The sequence below is a fragment of the Tenrec ecaudatus genome, chromosome 6 (assembly GCF_050624435.1).
Source record: "Tenrec ecaudatus isolate mTenEca1 chromosome 6, mTenEca1.hap1, whole genome shotgun sequence".
Taxonomy (NCBI): domain Eukaryota; kingdom Metazoa; phylum Chordata; class Mammalia; order Afrosoricida; family Tenrecidae; genus Tenrec; species Tenrec ecaudatus.
This window is the reverse complement of record NC_134535.1, coordinates 49,921,810-49,937,203: the sequence shown is the minus strand read 5'-3', so window position 1 is coordinate 49,937,203 and position 15,394 is coordinate 49,921,810. Positions and strand designations below refer to the sequence as shown.

The window sequence follows — 15,394 nt, the reverse complement described above, 5'->3', positions numbered from 1 at the left end:
TAGGTAGGTCTATAAGACAGTAACTGGATCAATAAATTTCCTAGGGGCATGGAGGAGAAGGTGGAGGGTAACTGGGGAACTAACAATAATGAACATACTTTGTGTACATGTTGTCAGGAAAGACCAATCTCTGAAGAAGGACCATCATGCTTGGTAAAGCAGAGGGACAACTGCAGAGGGAAAGGCCCACAAAGGGCTGGATTGATACTTTGCAACAATGAGCTCAGGCATAGGGACAATTGTCAAGCTGCTACAGGACTGGGCAATGTTTCCTTGGGCTGTGCATAGGGTCACTACTGGTTGCAACCAACTAGATGGCACCGAACAACAATGAGAGCGAGAAGAAAATGTTCTCAAAATAATTGTGGTGATGACTGCACAAATGTTTAATATGACAGAAAAATTAAATTATATATGAAGCATATGGTAATAAAATTTTAAAAGCTTCAAAAATAAATAAGAGAATTAAAACATTAATGATTGATTTAAATAGTAGGAATAAAGGTGGGTTTTTCTAAATCCAAATTTCTACATTTCTTTAGTCTTTAATAGTATTACTGTTGTTGTTATTATTATTATAAATTTTATTGGGGGCTCGTCCAAGTCTTATCACAAGCCAGATATCCATCCATTGTGTCAAACTTATTTGTTGCCATCATCATTCTCAAAACATTTGCTTTCTACTTGGGTCCTTGGTATCAGCTCCTCATTTCTTCCCCTCCTCCCCACTCCCTCATGAACCCTTATATTATTGTTTTTAAAATGAAGAAAAGAATTTCTTTTTAATTGTACAGAAATCCTACCCTAATCAGTTTCAGTAATTGTATAGAATTATAAAGGACGAAAGGTCTTGAAAAAGCTATTTGAATTATAGTTATAAAATCATAACTTGAAACATTACTGAAGTGATACAGGGTTATAACTCTACAGTTTAGCCAAGATAATTCCTTCTTAGCACTCATATCCTGATTTGTCCATTTTCTTAATAAGAACAAAAACTTACATTTGCTTTTTTATAAATTCAGCTAATGTGCGCATAAGGAATGTGGCATAATAAAAGGTTCACTGAACTAAAGCCAGATTCCTCATCTGGGAAAGAAGGTCTGTGTGCCCAACGAAGCTATTGTTGAGTCCACATAGCAATATGTGAAGGCACTTTGCAAACAAATGAAAGGCTATACAAATGCAACCTATTGTGTTACCTGGGAGGCAGGATTTCAGAGCGCTTATTACAAAATAATTAATACTGCACTAAGCACATTTGTGAAACCAAAACAATCAGTTAATTACTATGTAAGAACAATAAAACCTAACTTGTTTCCCAGGTTTTAAAATCAGTGTCATACCTGATGGATGAGTTACTTGTTTAAAATGAGAAAGGCTAAGTGACATAATCATGGCTAACCTGGCCTTTTTCAAAGCATTCACAAGAGTTTCACCTATTTTTTTACTTTTTCTTCCTCTTTTATAATTTTAAGCAATGCATTATAAACTTAACCAAAGAATTCTATTAAGAAAATTACACATTGGGAGGAAAATACCCCCAAACAATAAACACAGTTGTGTAACACCTATTAATAAAATGATTCTTCCTCAAATCTTGTGATTCAGAAATCCTACAACCCTCCAAACAGTTCCCTAAAGTTATTTAAAACTTTTTAAAATAAAAGCCATAAAACCCTGAAGACCAGTGGTGAGAGTGGTGATACCGGGAGGGAAGGTAGGGTAGAAAGAGGGAACCAATCACAAGGATCTACATATAACCTCCTCCCTGGGGGACGGGCAACAGAAAAGTGGGTGAAGGTAGACTCCGAGAAGTGTTAAGATAAAATAATAATTTATAAATTATCAAGGGTTCATGAAGGAGGGGGCAGTGTGGAGGGAGGAGGGGGGGAAAAGGAAAATGAGCTGATTCCAGGAACCCAAGCGGAAAGTGAGTTTTGAGAACGATGAGGGCAATGACTGTATAAGTGTGCTTTACACAACTGATGTATGTGTGGATTGTGATGAGTTGTAAGAGCCCCAATAAAATGATTTAAAAAAAAAAAAAAAGAAAAGCCATAGAGTATATAGATTAGCTGTTGCTCTAAAGAGCTGAGAAAAACACAATTCACTGCCATTGAGTCCATGCCGACTCATAGTTGCACCTGTGGAAGCCTTTGGGTAGTGCTCCAGAAGTACATTCTAGGCATATGAATGCTAGGGAAAATTAATATTTAACTCAAATCGTAAAAGCACATTTTCAAACCAGTAATCTTCTGAGTGCTTAAACCTTGTAAACATTTTAGGAATTACTTCTAGCAGCTCATATATATAGTTGTATTTTGCTTTACTGAAAATACTTCCTAGCATATGATGCCAAATGTCTGCCCTTTAGTTCATCTCTATGAGCCTCACTTGTCACCAGACACCTTCACAAGCACACATCCATTCTCCAGCCATTGTAACAACTTGCTGGAAGATTAACGAAAGTAATGAACTGACTATGTAAAACCTAGCAAATTCATACTAAATAAGGCATTTAAAATTTCAGATACAGATCCTAAGAGGTCATTTTGCTTTTTAAAAAGTATTAAAAGCTATCAGTTGCTGTGAATTAGTGAATCATGATCAGAAATTCAAACATTTTCCTTTTTTAAATCAGTACTGAAATGGGCTACCTTCTTAAAGCTGAAAGATGTCTTTAAAAAAAGTAAAATTAGTTATGTCTTATTTTGGTTTTAAGGCTTTAAAAATTTTTTTAAATCTGTCGATTTTGGTAAAAGTGGGAGGGCAAAGTTCTATTAATCATATTAACCATTAGCCAATGTTTGATCTTCTATTTTGCTACTGCCTTCTTTTGTTTAAGTAGCCAACCTAATTTGAGCCATTTCTTTTTTTGGGGAATCGGAATGATTTCCCTGTGTGCACACAAAATTGTTGCTCATAAAACAACCTTATGTTTCCATTCTTTGTGTTTTGATTATTTTTTAACAAAATTAACAAACTACATGCTTAGACTGTGGGGGGCGGGGGGGTGGGGGGGGGAAAGGTTAAGGACAAGGACCCAAATATGCCACAAGTGGAATAATGTTCTCAAAGACTTAAAAATAAAAATGTATGCTAAGGGGAACAATTTTCCTTCTTGATTTAACAAATTGATAAAAAAAACACAACTGGCTCATACTTGTAAGAAAATTATTCCCCTTTGATTCTAATCACAGAACATAAATCTGAAAAGTGCTCTTTTAAAAGATTCTGTATTTACTAAGAATTAGGTACATGTGATTGATATAACACACCTGACATGTAACCACAGTTTATCTTTATTCCTCAAAGCAAAAGCTGTTTAACAAGCAACGTATAAATGTTAGCAACTTAAAAGAATGATCGGCTTCCTCATATGTATACCACAATTACTCAAAAATTGAAAATATACTCCATATCAGCAGTTAACATAGCAAAGTTTTTCTGTCTACTAGGTACTGTTCTAAATATTTACTAATATAGTTGGGAAGCATATAAGCTTAGTGAAGTTGGAGGTGTGCTGATGTCCGGTTGCCTGGATTTAAATATGAACTACTTTTGATTACCTCTGTAATCACGGGGAAATTACTCTATCTAAACTCTTTTCTCCTCTGTCGAATAAAGTTTATTGTACCCATTTTATAACGTAACTGTGAGAATGGAGTAAGGTCTCGATGTAGAATCCCTTAAGCATAAGAAGCACTCAGTAAGACTTACTACTACCTTATGATTTGATTTTTTAATAGTGTGAGCACATGAATTTGCAACCTTTTTGGCCTTAGCAAGGAAGAGAGAGCTGTATTTATTCTCCAGACATTTCCACTAACAACTATTCATACCTACTAGTGGTTTTCTTCCTACACATTCACATAAACAACCAGTTTCTCTGACAGTGATGCTACTCATTGCATACGTGGTAACCGTGTATTTTCAATGCTTAAACACATGAGGGAACAATATGCTAAATTTTCATTTTGCTAAATTAAATCAATCAGACTCATGAAAATAATATTGTGGGCAGTTTTCAAAGACTAGAATAACACATGGCAACAGAGGGTAAACACCTGTGCTCTTTTGGGGAGCACAATATTAAGGCTTCTTACCTTTAAAAAGAACAGCATGAAGCAGTTCTAGTTAGTTCTGCCAAGATCACATGGACATACACTAATGTCTATATGATGTAGTAAATTGTAACTTAGAGAGTCTTACCTTTTATATCTGCCTGCAACTGTTCTAGATGGCTCCTGTAAAGAGAAAATTGTAAGGTATTAGTTTCAATGTGTGTGCAAGCACATAAACTACTGATTATATAAAAAACAGTTGACACAGAATATCTCTACATTGGAAAAAATTGACTTAATTTTTTAAAATCTTTAAAAAATTGTTTTAAATTAAAAAGTAGGGCTATCACCACTACTTTTAAAAAGTTCCTATTACAGTTCAAACAAAACATGCAAGACTTTCCATATGATTTTTTTTGGAGGGGGTCAATACTATTAATTTTTTTAAAAGGAAAGGAAATTTCAGGGAAAAAATGTACAAGTACAGTATCTTTAATAAACCATCCAAATAAAAATCCTTCGAAAATCTGTGAGCAAAAAACACGCACAAACATTATAATCTTTATAACGTGTACATAGGTAGGTTTAAATTTAAAAAATTTTTAAATGCACATATGGAAAATCCTTTGTGGATTTAATGTGGAATTTTAATATATTTTCATATTCATAACAGCATGTTACTTACTTAAATATACTTTTAACCTTTAAATTTTTTAAGTATGTCTTATTTTCTCTATAAAATCTAAGCTTTTAAATCAAAGAGTACATACTAAACATATATTGACAAAAGCTTAGAAATAACATCCTTAATAAAGTATAGATACAGAAAATCACAAGCAAAAACTTTTGCATTGAGTTTTTTATCTGCCTGTCATTAGTGTAGATGATGAGACAGCTAAATCCTTTAAGTGCTAATGACTTCTCTGAAGCTGTGCAATTCAAGTTAGGGGCCCAATGCCAACAGTCGAGAGTTAGGTTCCTAAAAGTGAAACAATGAGAGCAAAGAGACGCTTTTCTTGGAGATTCTATGGTCAAACGGGGTCCACAGAACCTTAACCATGTAAAGAATAACTTATAAATATAGGACAGCAGAGTTTGGGGTCTCTGTAATAAATGCCCTTTCCTCTAAAACCAATGCTTTCATTAAGTTTTAAATGAGAACATTACTTCCTAGTCTCTCTTCTATTTCCCATAGAATCAAAAACTATAAAAAGTATGTCAAGAGGGTAGTATCAGACTGTCTGGATTCAAACTCAATCTATATAAAAAAAACCAAACTCACTGCCATGGAGTCAATTCTGGCTCATGGGAACTCTACAGGACAGAGAAAACTACCCCTGTGCACTTCAAACACTCTACACCTTAGTGGGAGCAGATTGTTCTCCTTCCAAGGAGCAGCTGGTGGTTTTAAACTCATAACCTTCTGGTTAGCAGCCCAATTCATAACTCATCAAGCCACCAGGGCTCCAAAAGTCCAACTTTACTACTGACTATGTGACATTAGGCAACATATTGGACCTTGGTTTTCTTATCTGTAATATGGGGAAAATATTCTTATTTCAGCGATATAAGCAATTGACTGAGCTAAAAGTACTTATTACAGTAGCTAACATATCAAAGATTCAGTACCTTTTATTGTAGAAAATGTTAATATGAATACGAAAAACAGCAAATCTGCTCAGTTGTGCTTAACCTAGAAATAATATTAATATGGTTCCCCAAATGTCTTTAGGTTTCTAGTAAGACCCAGAGAATTATTTTTCTATGAACACCTGTTAAAATGTATGCATTAATTCTAAGTGCATCTAGGATAAGAAATTCTTTCATAATTCTTTTAGAGGCCAGGTTTTTTTTTTAAAACAAATTCTTGCTAACAGTAGTATGGTAAATTTGTAAATTACCATTTCTTTTTAGTCCCCTGTAGTAGTTACATAATTTCACATCAACGTGAAGATATATAAGTATGTAGGGGTGGTATTCAACCTGTCAATCAGGTGATAGCCTGGCGGGGCCTTCTTATAGGTATGGCCTTCTAATAAGGAGGGTCCTGGGACCTCTCCTCTCTCTGACCTCACCTTCCTGCTGGCTGACCCTGATTGCTGCTAGAGCTACCACTGGATCCACAAGACTTTGCACCCACTGGCCTGTGATCTTCCTGCATATTGCATCATTGCGCGTGACTGCATAAGTCTGAAGAGGGACTTAAGCACTAGAATTGGACTTAATAACTTATGGACTTGAGTTGGACTGGACTGTTTTCCTGGTATATATATATCTACTTCATGATATAAAGCATATATATGTGTGTGTCTCACTGGATTTGTTTCTCTAGTCAATCCGGTCTAACGCAACTCCAAACATGAAAAAAATCAGTCATTCAAATGGCACCAATGAAAAGAGAAAGAATGAAGTTAGTAGGCAATTTGAGATTAAATTGAGTAGCTAACATAGAATGAGTTCTTATAACAATTAGGCAAGACCAATATATTCCTAGTAAAATCAAAGCATTAGCCAAGGGTGTCCTTATTAAAAAATATTTGGAAAAACTAGTAGTTAATCATTTGAGTCATTCAGCCAAGCCTAGGGGTTGATTTATCTATTTCTACCCTAACAATGTTCAAACTGTTCCAATGAGTTTACATCTCAAATATTAGGAACCGAACTGAGGTCTGAGACAGAAATATTAACTGAGAGTGCTAAATGCCTTCAGATATAGAAATAATTGCATTAAAGATTTAATACTTTACTTGGTAAAACAAACATATAAAACCAAAACTATAAAATATGATATATCTGGTGACGGACAATATACTTTATACAGTGCAGTCTTTATATTATTTTGAAAGCATAATAGGTAAAGTGCTTACCCTGAAATGTAAACAAACTGGAAATTACTATTATGCTTATCTCAAAGTGTATTTTATTTATTTGTTAGCTTTATCTTTCTATTATTTTTAATCATTTTATTGGGGGGCTCATATAGCTCTTATCACGATTCACACATCCATCGTGTCAAGCACATTTGTTGCCATCATTTTCAAAACATTTTCTTGCTACTTGAGCCCTTGGTATCAGCTTCTCTACCCTTCCCTCTCCTCCCCACCCCCCAAACCCTTGATAATTTATAAATTATTATTTTTTTCATGTCTTACACTCACCGATGTCTCCTTTCACCCATACTTTTCTGTTGTCCGTCCCCCTGGGAGGGGATTATATACAGATCACTGTGATCGGTTTCCCCTTTCTCCCCTACCTTCCCCTCCTGGTATGGCTACTCTCATTATTGGTCCTGAGGGGTTTATCTTAGATTCCCTGTTTCCAGCTCTTCTCTGTACCCATGTACATGCTCTGGCCTACCCAGATTTGTAAGTAGGATTGGGGTCATGAGAGTTGGGGGTAGGAGGCATTAAAGAACTAGAGGAAAGTTGTATGTTTCATTGGCGCTGTACTGCACTGACTGGCTCACCTTTTCCTTGTGACCCTTCTGTAAGGGAATGTGCAATTATCTACAGATGGGCTTTGGGTCCTACCCTGTATTCCCCCTCATTCACATTGATATGTTTTTTTGTTCTGGGTCTTTGATCCCATCAACATGCCATGATCACACAGGCTGGTGTGCTTCTTTCATGTGGACTTTGTTGCTTCTCAGCTAGATGGCCACATGTTTATCTTCAAGCCTTTAAGACCCCAGACGCTGTATCTTTTGGTAGCTGGGCACCATCAGCTGTCTTCACATTTGCTTATGCACTCACTTTGTCTTCAGTGATCGTGTCAGGAAGCTGAGCATCATAGAATACCAGGTTATTAGAACAAAATGTTCCTGCTTTGAGGGAGTACTTGAGTAAAGGCCCAATGTCCATCTGTTCCTTAATACTTAATATATGAGTATATTTACATATCTACATGCCTGTATTTAGACCTCTATAAATGCCCTTTGCCTCTTAGTTCTTTCCTCTATTTCCCTTTACTTTCCTCCAATCCCACTGTTATGTTCAGTCTTCATTCTGGTTTCAGTAATTCCTGTTACATTGCCTGCCCGTGATCAAGCCCTACCAGGCATCCTACACTCTCCTCACCATCGATTTTAGATCACTTGTTGTTCCCTGTCCCTGTTCACACCCACTTCCTTTCCCCCACCTCCCCCTGTCCTATGTCTTCCACCCACCCCCAACCATCAGTCTGTTGTTTTCTCCTCTGGATTGTTTATCCTGCCTATCTTGTCTAGATAGACATACAGAGACAATAATGAGCACAAAAACAAGACAGAACAAAACAACATAAGAAAACAAAACAAGAACTCATTGACAAAAAAATTAAAAACAAGAAAAGCCTATAAATAGTTCCAGGTCTGTTTGTTGACCTTTAGGAGTGTTTTCCAGTTGAGTCTGACAGGTGTCACACCCTGGCCCCAAAGTCTATTTTTGGTAATCCCCAGGGGACTTATTTCATTGCTGTGCTCCCCGTGCTGCTGTTTCATGCCCTTAGCATTTTGTCCTGGTGTGCTAAGGTCAGGGAGGGACGCCGTGTCTCGTGATGGAGCCAGCACTACGGCCCTCTCTGTGCACAGGCTGCTCTGAGCAGGGATATCATCCTCGGGGCTTGGTGGAGTGTAATTTATTAAATACAGTGATACAAATTCATATGGCACTTTCTCCATAACTGTTAAACAGTTTTAGACTAACATATTTTAAGGTTTTCATTTATAAAATCCTCACAACTTACCTTATTGAATTAAAAGTTATATGTAAGACATATACCTAAAATGCTGAGTATCTAATATATATTAGAAAATGCTCATGAGAATGCCAACATGCTCAAAATAAAGTTCCAAAATATCCTATCAGTTATATTAAAAATATTTCAAAACATCTCATATCAGCTTGACTGCCCAGCCTAATTCTTACTGGAAAATGGAGTAGAAAGATCTGCTAAGTGGCTGTCCTTATTGAATTTAATATGATTTGTGGGTTAGTAATGTACCAAATGCTTTAGAATAAATAACCTGGCAGCAAGAAGCATTTCTGAAGCTCAAGTAAGCATTTCCATAGTGAAATTTGCTAACATGGGGGTAACTTTTACTAAAATACATTTAGAGTAAAATTTTAATGCATACAGATATGATAGAGGTAGTTTTTCTGCAACACTAAACTATAGTGGCATAAATCAATTCTAAACTTTAATTCTACTATAAATAGCTGAAAGTCAGTATTAGACAAGTTCCTACTTACGTGTTTTAATAGTAATATCAATTTTCTGTTTCCTGTCTATGAAAATCTATACATGGTAAGTAAATAGTCACTTGAAACAAACCTCCGAGTATGTTTTACATAGTATTTTCTATACAGCTAGCATGGCACAACCGGTACAATAGCAACTGTGACATACTGAACCAAATCATTCTGTGTTAAATGTCAAAGATGTATAAACAATTAGAATTCAAGCAATTTCTTAGTTCTATGCTTCACATTTCAATAGTTAAGATTTTGAAGCACACAGACAACACTTAACCTTTTTCTTTATTGATGGATTTGTACATGGCTTTTTAAAGAAAGGTTTTGTACTCTGTAGCTGTATGTTAGCTCCCCTGTTAGTTCTAATAATTGAGTTATATATCTTTTTAAAATCGTTTTATTAGGAGCTCATACAAGTTACATATCTTAGCAATGAATATTTCCTAAACCTATAGGCTAAACTTTGAGTACTAACATTAGTAACAATGCTATTAGAGATTGATAGCAGCAGTAGCCAATTTTCAAAATTGATAGTTACAGGTGGAGTTTAAGGTGATGTTTATACCTTCCACCCAAACATGCAAATAGGGTATGTCTTGAGTTAGAAATATTAGATACGCAACTGTAGTTTTAAAGAAGAAATGCTTCATGCCCTTAAAATAACAAAATTTTATGGTCACAAATTCCAACTTAGATTTGTTAACTATAAATTTGTGCTCCTGAAGATTTCCAAGCAATTGGTGGCAAGTGAGTTATTTCTAAATAAAGGATAAAACATGTACCAGCGCCACGGAAACTACTTGTAAAAAGTGCAATTGCGAAGACTGAAAATGGTCTTAAAAGTTTAAAAAGATTATGTAATTAAGTCTTCCAAAGCCCCAAAGTGTATTATACAACTGATTCAAATACTTTTCCTGAAATAATCTTCCTTGCAATGGAATAGTTTCTATTACTAAAGGGAGGAGGGGAGACCTATGTTGAAAAATGTTGGCAAGACACAAACTGCTTGTATTAAGTTTAAATAAACCATTCTCCTTCATTCAAGCTTAGAACAGTCAATAAGGAAGTCCCATGAACATTGTCTTCACAGGTGCAACGGCAGATCAGAACTTGTATGAACCCACATAAAGGCATAAGTGAAATGTGATCAGTCAAATAAAAGCCCTGTAGGATATAGCAAAATAATACTGAAGCTACTCCAGTTAGCTAATTATCAAGTCAAGAATCTGTTTGACAGCAACTGGTTTGGGGAGAGGCAGACTGGATGGGAGGTACATAAAGAGATTGGGAAGGATGATTCCCCAATAGCAATTAACAAATGTAGGGTTCAGATCTTAAATTCAAAATAGCACTTCAGTAAAAAGATCAAGGGCTCCTTAAGAGAGATAGATGGCTGATTGATTCTAAGGCTATGACAGAAAAAGTCTTTTATGATAATTTATTATGCCATAAAACAAGGACATGCTCCCATAATTGTGAGACTATATCAAAAGGACATAAAATTTTGAATGGCATTCCCAAAGGACATATTGGAGACAATTTGACTAACAAAGTAATGATGGTATGAGACAGCATTAATGTAAAAATAAGTAAATAACCAACCCCATTGCTGTTGACTTGACTTCAATTCAGGGGACGACATGATTGCAGAGTAGTAAAAGCACAAGATTTTCAAGACTGAGTTTGGGGGAGCAGTTTAACAGAATTTTCTCCCAAAAGGTCTCTGGGTGGGCTCAAAACATTAACCTTTTAGTTAAAAGTGTGTGGTACTTCAGCAACTACAGAAGCAGAACAATGACAAAATATTAAAGAACAAATTAGGTTACACAGTAAAAGGTATTAAGGCTAACAAACCAAGTGACCTTTTTTTTTTTTTGGCTTGTTCAAGTCTACATAACGGCTAGTGTCACTGAGGAGAGAACACCGGAATAGGTTAGACTTTTTTGCTGTAGCAAGCACAAATTGTGACAGACGGTTTTGATCATCTGCCACAGAGTGTTGCTTGTGCCAAGTGACCTTAACACGAGGTGATATCCTAGATTATCCGTTAAGCTCAATATAGTCACAACAGTCTGTAAAAGTGAGACAGCAGAAGAGAGAGCTGGAGGGATATGGCTATAGAAGAAAGAATGGAACAATGCAATGTGAGGACTCGGCCCGCATTGCTGGATTTTGAGAAAGGAAGGTCAAGGAAATACAACGAGCAACTAGAAGCTGGAAAGGCAAGAAAATAAATTTCTCCTACAGTCTACAAGAAGAAATTCAGTTCTGATTTTAGTTAATTAAGACTTGTTTGGCATTTCTTACAGGAAAAAACTGTAAGATAATTTGTGGTGCTTGAAAACATCAAGTTGTGTGGCAAATTCTGCCGCTGACAATAGAAAATTAAGATAGTAACAGGGATAAAATGGGAAGCCAATATGGATGGATGGATGGATGTTGTTCACTGTCATCAAGTCAATTCTCCCTCATAGTGATCCTATAGAATCCTGTAGCACTGCCCTTGTGGGTTTCCAAGATTGTAAAGCAGTGAGTCCCAGCCTTCCTAATGCCGTAACCCTTTAATACAGTTCCGCATGCTGTGGTGACCCCAACCATAAAATTATTTTTGTTGCTACTTCATAACTGTAATTTTGCTGTTATGAACGTCATGTAAATATCTGATATGCAGGATATATTTTCATTGTTACAAATTGAACATAATTAAAGCACAGTATTAATCACAAAACAATGTGTAATTATATATTATGAAATATTTATTTTTAATTACAAATAAATGAAATTTTGTCTTGAAGCATGGTGCAGCATCTGAACAGTCTTCACGTTGGTACTCGTATGTGGGCGTATCTTCATGTGGGTGGGCCCGCCTGGAGATGGATAGAGGAGCCGTGTCTCAGTTCCTAAGACCATCGGAATTATGTTTTCCGATGGTCTTAGGCAACCCCTTGAAAGGGTCATTTGACCCCCAAAGAGGTTGTGACCCACAGGTTGAGAAACACTGCTGTAAAGGCTAGAGAGCCTCATCTTCCTCCCACAGCACGGTTGGTCATTTTTAATTGCTAATCTTCCAGTTAGCAGCCCAGTAGGAAATGTAGGTAGGTAGGTAGAAAATTGGGTGGGGGCTGGGGTATATACAAAATTCAGAGTACTTATCTACAAAATACTTAGAGGGAAAAGTATAATGTTACAGTTGAATTATACTCAATTAATATGGCCCTTCCCACCATCATTTTTCAATTGATATATTAAAAACCTGGATTTTATACACCTGTGGCTGTGGTCCCATTTTTGAGGGCATATCTGGCTAATGAACAGGAATGAGATACAGTTGAGATATGACCTTAGTAGGTATGAATCGCACCACACTGTTTAATAGTTATCTTGATTAATATTACTTAACAATAGATGAAAGGAATTATATGCTACATCTGAGAGGAGAAAGAAAACTTTTTCTGGAATGGCTTGGGCAAAAGCCTGGCTGGTAAGATCAGTAGGAAGTCAATGCCGAGTGGGAAAATCTTGCTAGAGGGCCCAAGTTATATAAGCACATATAAGGTACAGTCCAGATTGTTACATTTGGGAGAAATGTGAATGCAATGTAACTCCCACCAAATGACCTTTCCCTACGTGCATCTGGTAGGAAGGTGAGAAAAGATATTGATAGGATTCATCTGTAAGTAATTATGAGCACAATTCCCTGAAATCCCATTCCACTGCATATAAAATTAGTCCACTGAGAAGCAGGGAGTGTGATCCCATCACTGGCAAGAGCCAGAAGTAGAGTGGATTTTCTGGCCCCAGCATCTGGTTTACCTCTGACTTTCGACCAAACTGCACCCACCACCACATCAAGGCATTTCCTTCCACTTCTGTGAGTTCTGTGGGACACTGCAGTGATGGGTCAAATTTACTTTAGTCCTAAAAGTGACATCTTACTTTTGAGCACTGTAAAGAGGTCTTTTGCAGTGATCTACCTAATGTAATGTATTTTTTTTACAGAAGAAACTCTACCCCTTCACTTTAAAAAAAAATCATTTTATTGGGGTCTCGTGCAACTCTTACCACAATCCATACATACATCCATTCTATCAAGCACATTTGTACATTTGTTGCCATCATCATTCTCAAAACATTTTCTTTCTACTCGAGCCCTTAGTATCAACTTCTCATTTCCCCTCCCTCCCTCATGAACCCTTAGTAATTTATAAATTATTATTTTTTTCATGTCTTACACTGACCTTTATCTCCCTTCACCCACTTTTCTGTTGTCCATCCCCCTGGGAAGGGGTTATATGTTGATCGGTTTCCTCTATCTCCCACCACCTTCCCCTTACCCTCCTGGTATGGCTGCCATGGAAGACAGCCCAACACATCATCACAGGTCCGGCAGGTGCAATTGTACAGCGATAAGTAGTAAAGATTATAGTAAAGTCATAGAGAGCATGAGAGCTAGAAGAGCGAGAGAAATACTGGAGGCAGACACGTTTCATGGTGGCAGTGCTCACCTCCACCCCACTTGGTGGTCCACGTGGAGAGAGAGATATTTAATGCTAACCAAGGCTTTCATATTCTCTGGGGACATGCAAGCCCCTTAATTACAGGAGGACATATGTCACAGGAAGGGGTTGTGCTATAGGTAATGCAGTAATGGGAGGGGGTGATCGAGGGGTAACCACACAATAGGAAGAGGGGTTGGGAGTATACATGTGGCAAGATGGGCGGATCCTCTGTACAGGATGGCAGCCTAACTTTGGATGTCACAGAGCAGGTTTGACATTATCAGTAGGGTGTGAACTCCACCTATAGGAATCAAATCAATGACTGTGGGCCTGTCCATAGTCCTTGAACAGCAGGGAATGGGTCTACCATGTAATGTGGCAACTAACTGCCTTCAGGAAGGATGTCTGTAAGCACCTGACATCCCCCCACAGTATGGCTACTCTCAATATTGGTCCTGAGGGGTGTATCTGTCCTGGATTTCCTGCTCTTATCTGTAACCTGAGTACATGCTCTGGTCTAGTCATATACTGTAAGGTAAAACTGGGGTCATGAGAGTTGGGGGGAGGGAGGGGCAAGGAGGAAGCACTAAAGAACTAGAGGAAAGTTGTTATGTTTCATCATTGCTATACTGCACCCTGACTGGTTCATCTCCTCCCCGACATGATTTTCTTGACTATTCTTGACTATTGCCTTCATTGGTGTTGATTGTAGATCCAAATAAAATTAAATCATGGACAATGGTCAACTTTATCTTTAATCTTCATCAGTTAAGTGTTTCAAGTTGTCTTCACTTTCAGTAAGCAAGGCTGTGTCTGTCATCTGTGTATCACAGGTTATTAAATGAGATTTCCTTATTGTGATGTCATATCCTTCATATATAGTCCAGCTTCTCAGATTATTTGCTCATAATATATATGGTAAAAATGTAAGAGTGGAGGCATACAAACCTACCTCACACCTCACTGACTTTAGGTCGTGCAGTACTCCTAGGTTCTCTTCAAACAATACGATCATGGGCTATGTACAAATTCTGCATGAGTACATTAAAACGTTCTGTAATTCCTATTTCTCACAGCACTATCCATAGTTCTTTTTTGCGAACCAATCAATGCCTTTAGTCAGTAAAGCACAGAGAAACATCTTTCTCTGAAGAAGGAGGCTGTCTGCTCCTGTAAAGGTTTACAGTCTCAGAAAGTTCTACTCTGTCCTCTATGGTCATTGTTACAAAATCGAATAAACCGTGAATAGGGAGGTAAACATATTTCTGGTATTCTTTACTTTCAGCCAACATCTACCTATCATTAGTAATTGATGATATCCCTTGTTGTACCCCCTGTTCTCAGTCAAGCCTGAATTTCTGGTAGTTCCCTGTCAAAGTGCTACTACAAGCATTTTTGAGTGATTGGTCTTCAGCAAAATTCTCCTTGCATATGGTGCTATTTTCCCCCTCCCCAACAGTTTTACTGGCATATAATTAAGGTATCATACAATTCAATCGTTCAATTATATTCAGGAGACTTGTACAATCATTTCACACTTTTAGAATATTTCCCCTTCCATGGTACAATCGCTTTCAAAATGAGTTGTGCATTCACA

At 37.0% G+C, this 15,394-nt stretch overlaps 1 protein-coding gene and 1 non-coding gene across 4 annotated transcripts in view; both read right to left on the bottom strand.

Annotated features, from left to right (window-relative positions):
* The window catches only part of PAWR (pro-apoptotic WT1 regulator), a 120,173-nt gene that overhangs the window by 17,720 nt on the left and 87,059 nt on the right, over positions 1-15,394 (bottom strand). For all 3 annotated transcript variants that reach the window (XM_075551235.1, XM_075551232.1, XM_075551233.1), the window contains one exon: positions 4,216-4,250. In XM_075551235.1, coding sequence (XP_075407350.1) covers positions 4,216-4,250 — 35 coding nt within the window. The remainder of the gene's footprint in view (positions 1-4,215; positions 4,251-15,394) is intronic.
* LOC142452173 (small nucleolar RNA SNORA28) lies at positions 11,177-11,302 on the bottom strand. Its single transcript, XR_012785208.1, has one exon. It is a non-coding gene; the product is annotated as a small nucleolar RNA SNORA28 (small nucleolar RNA).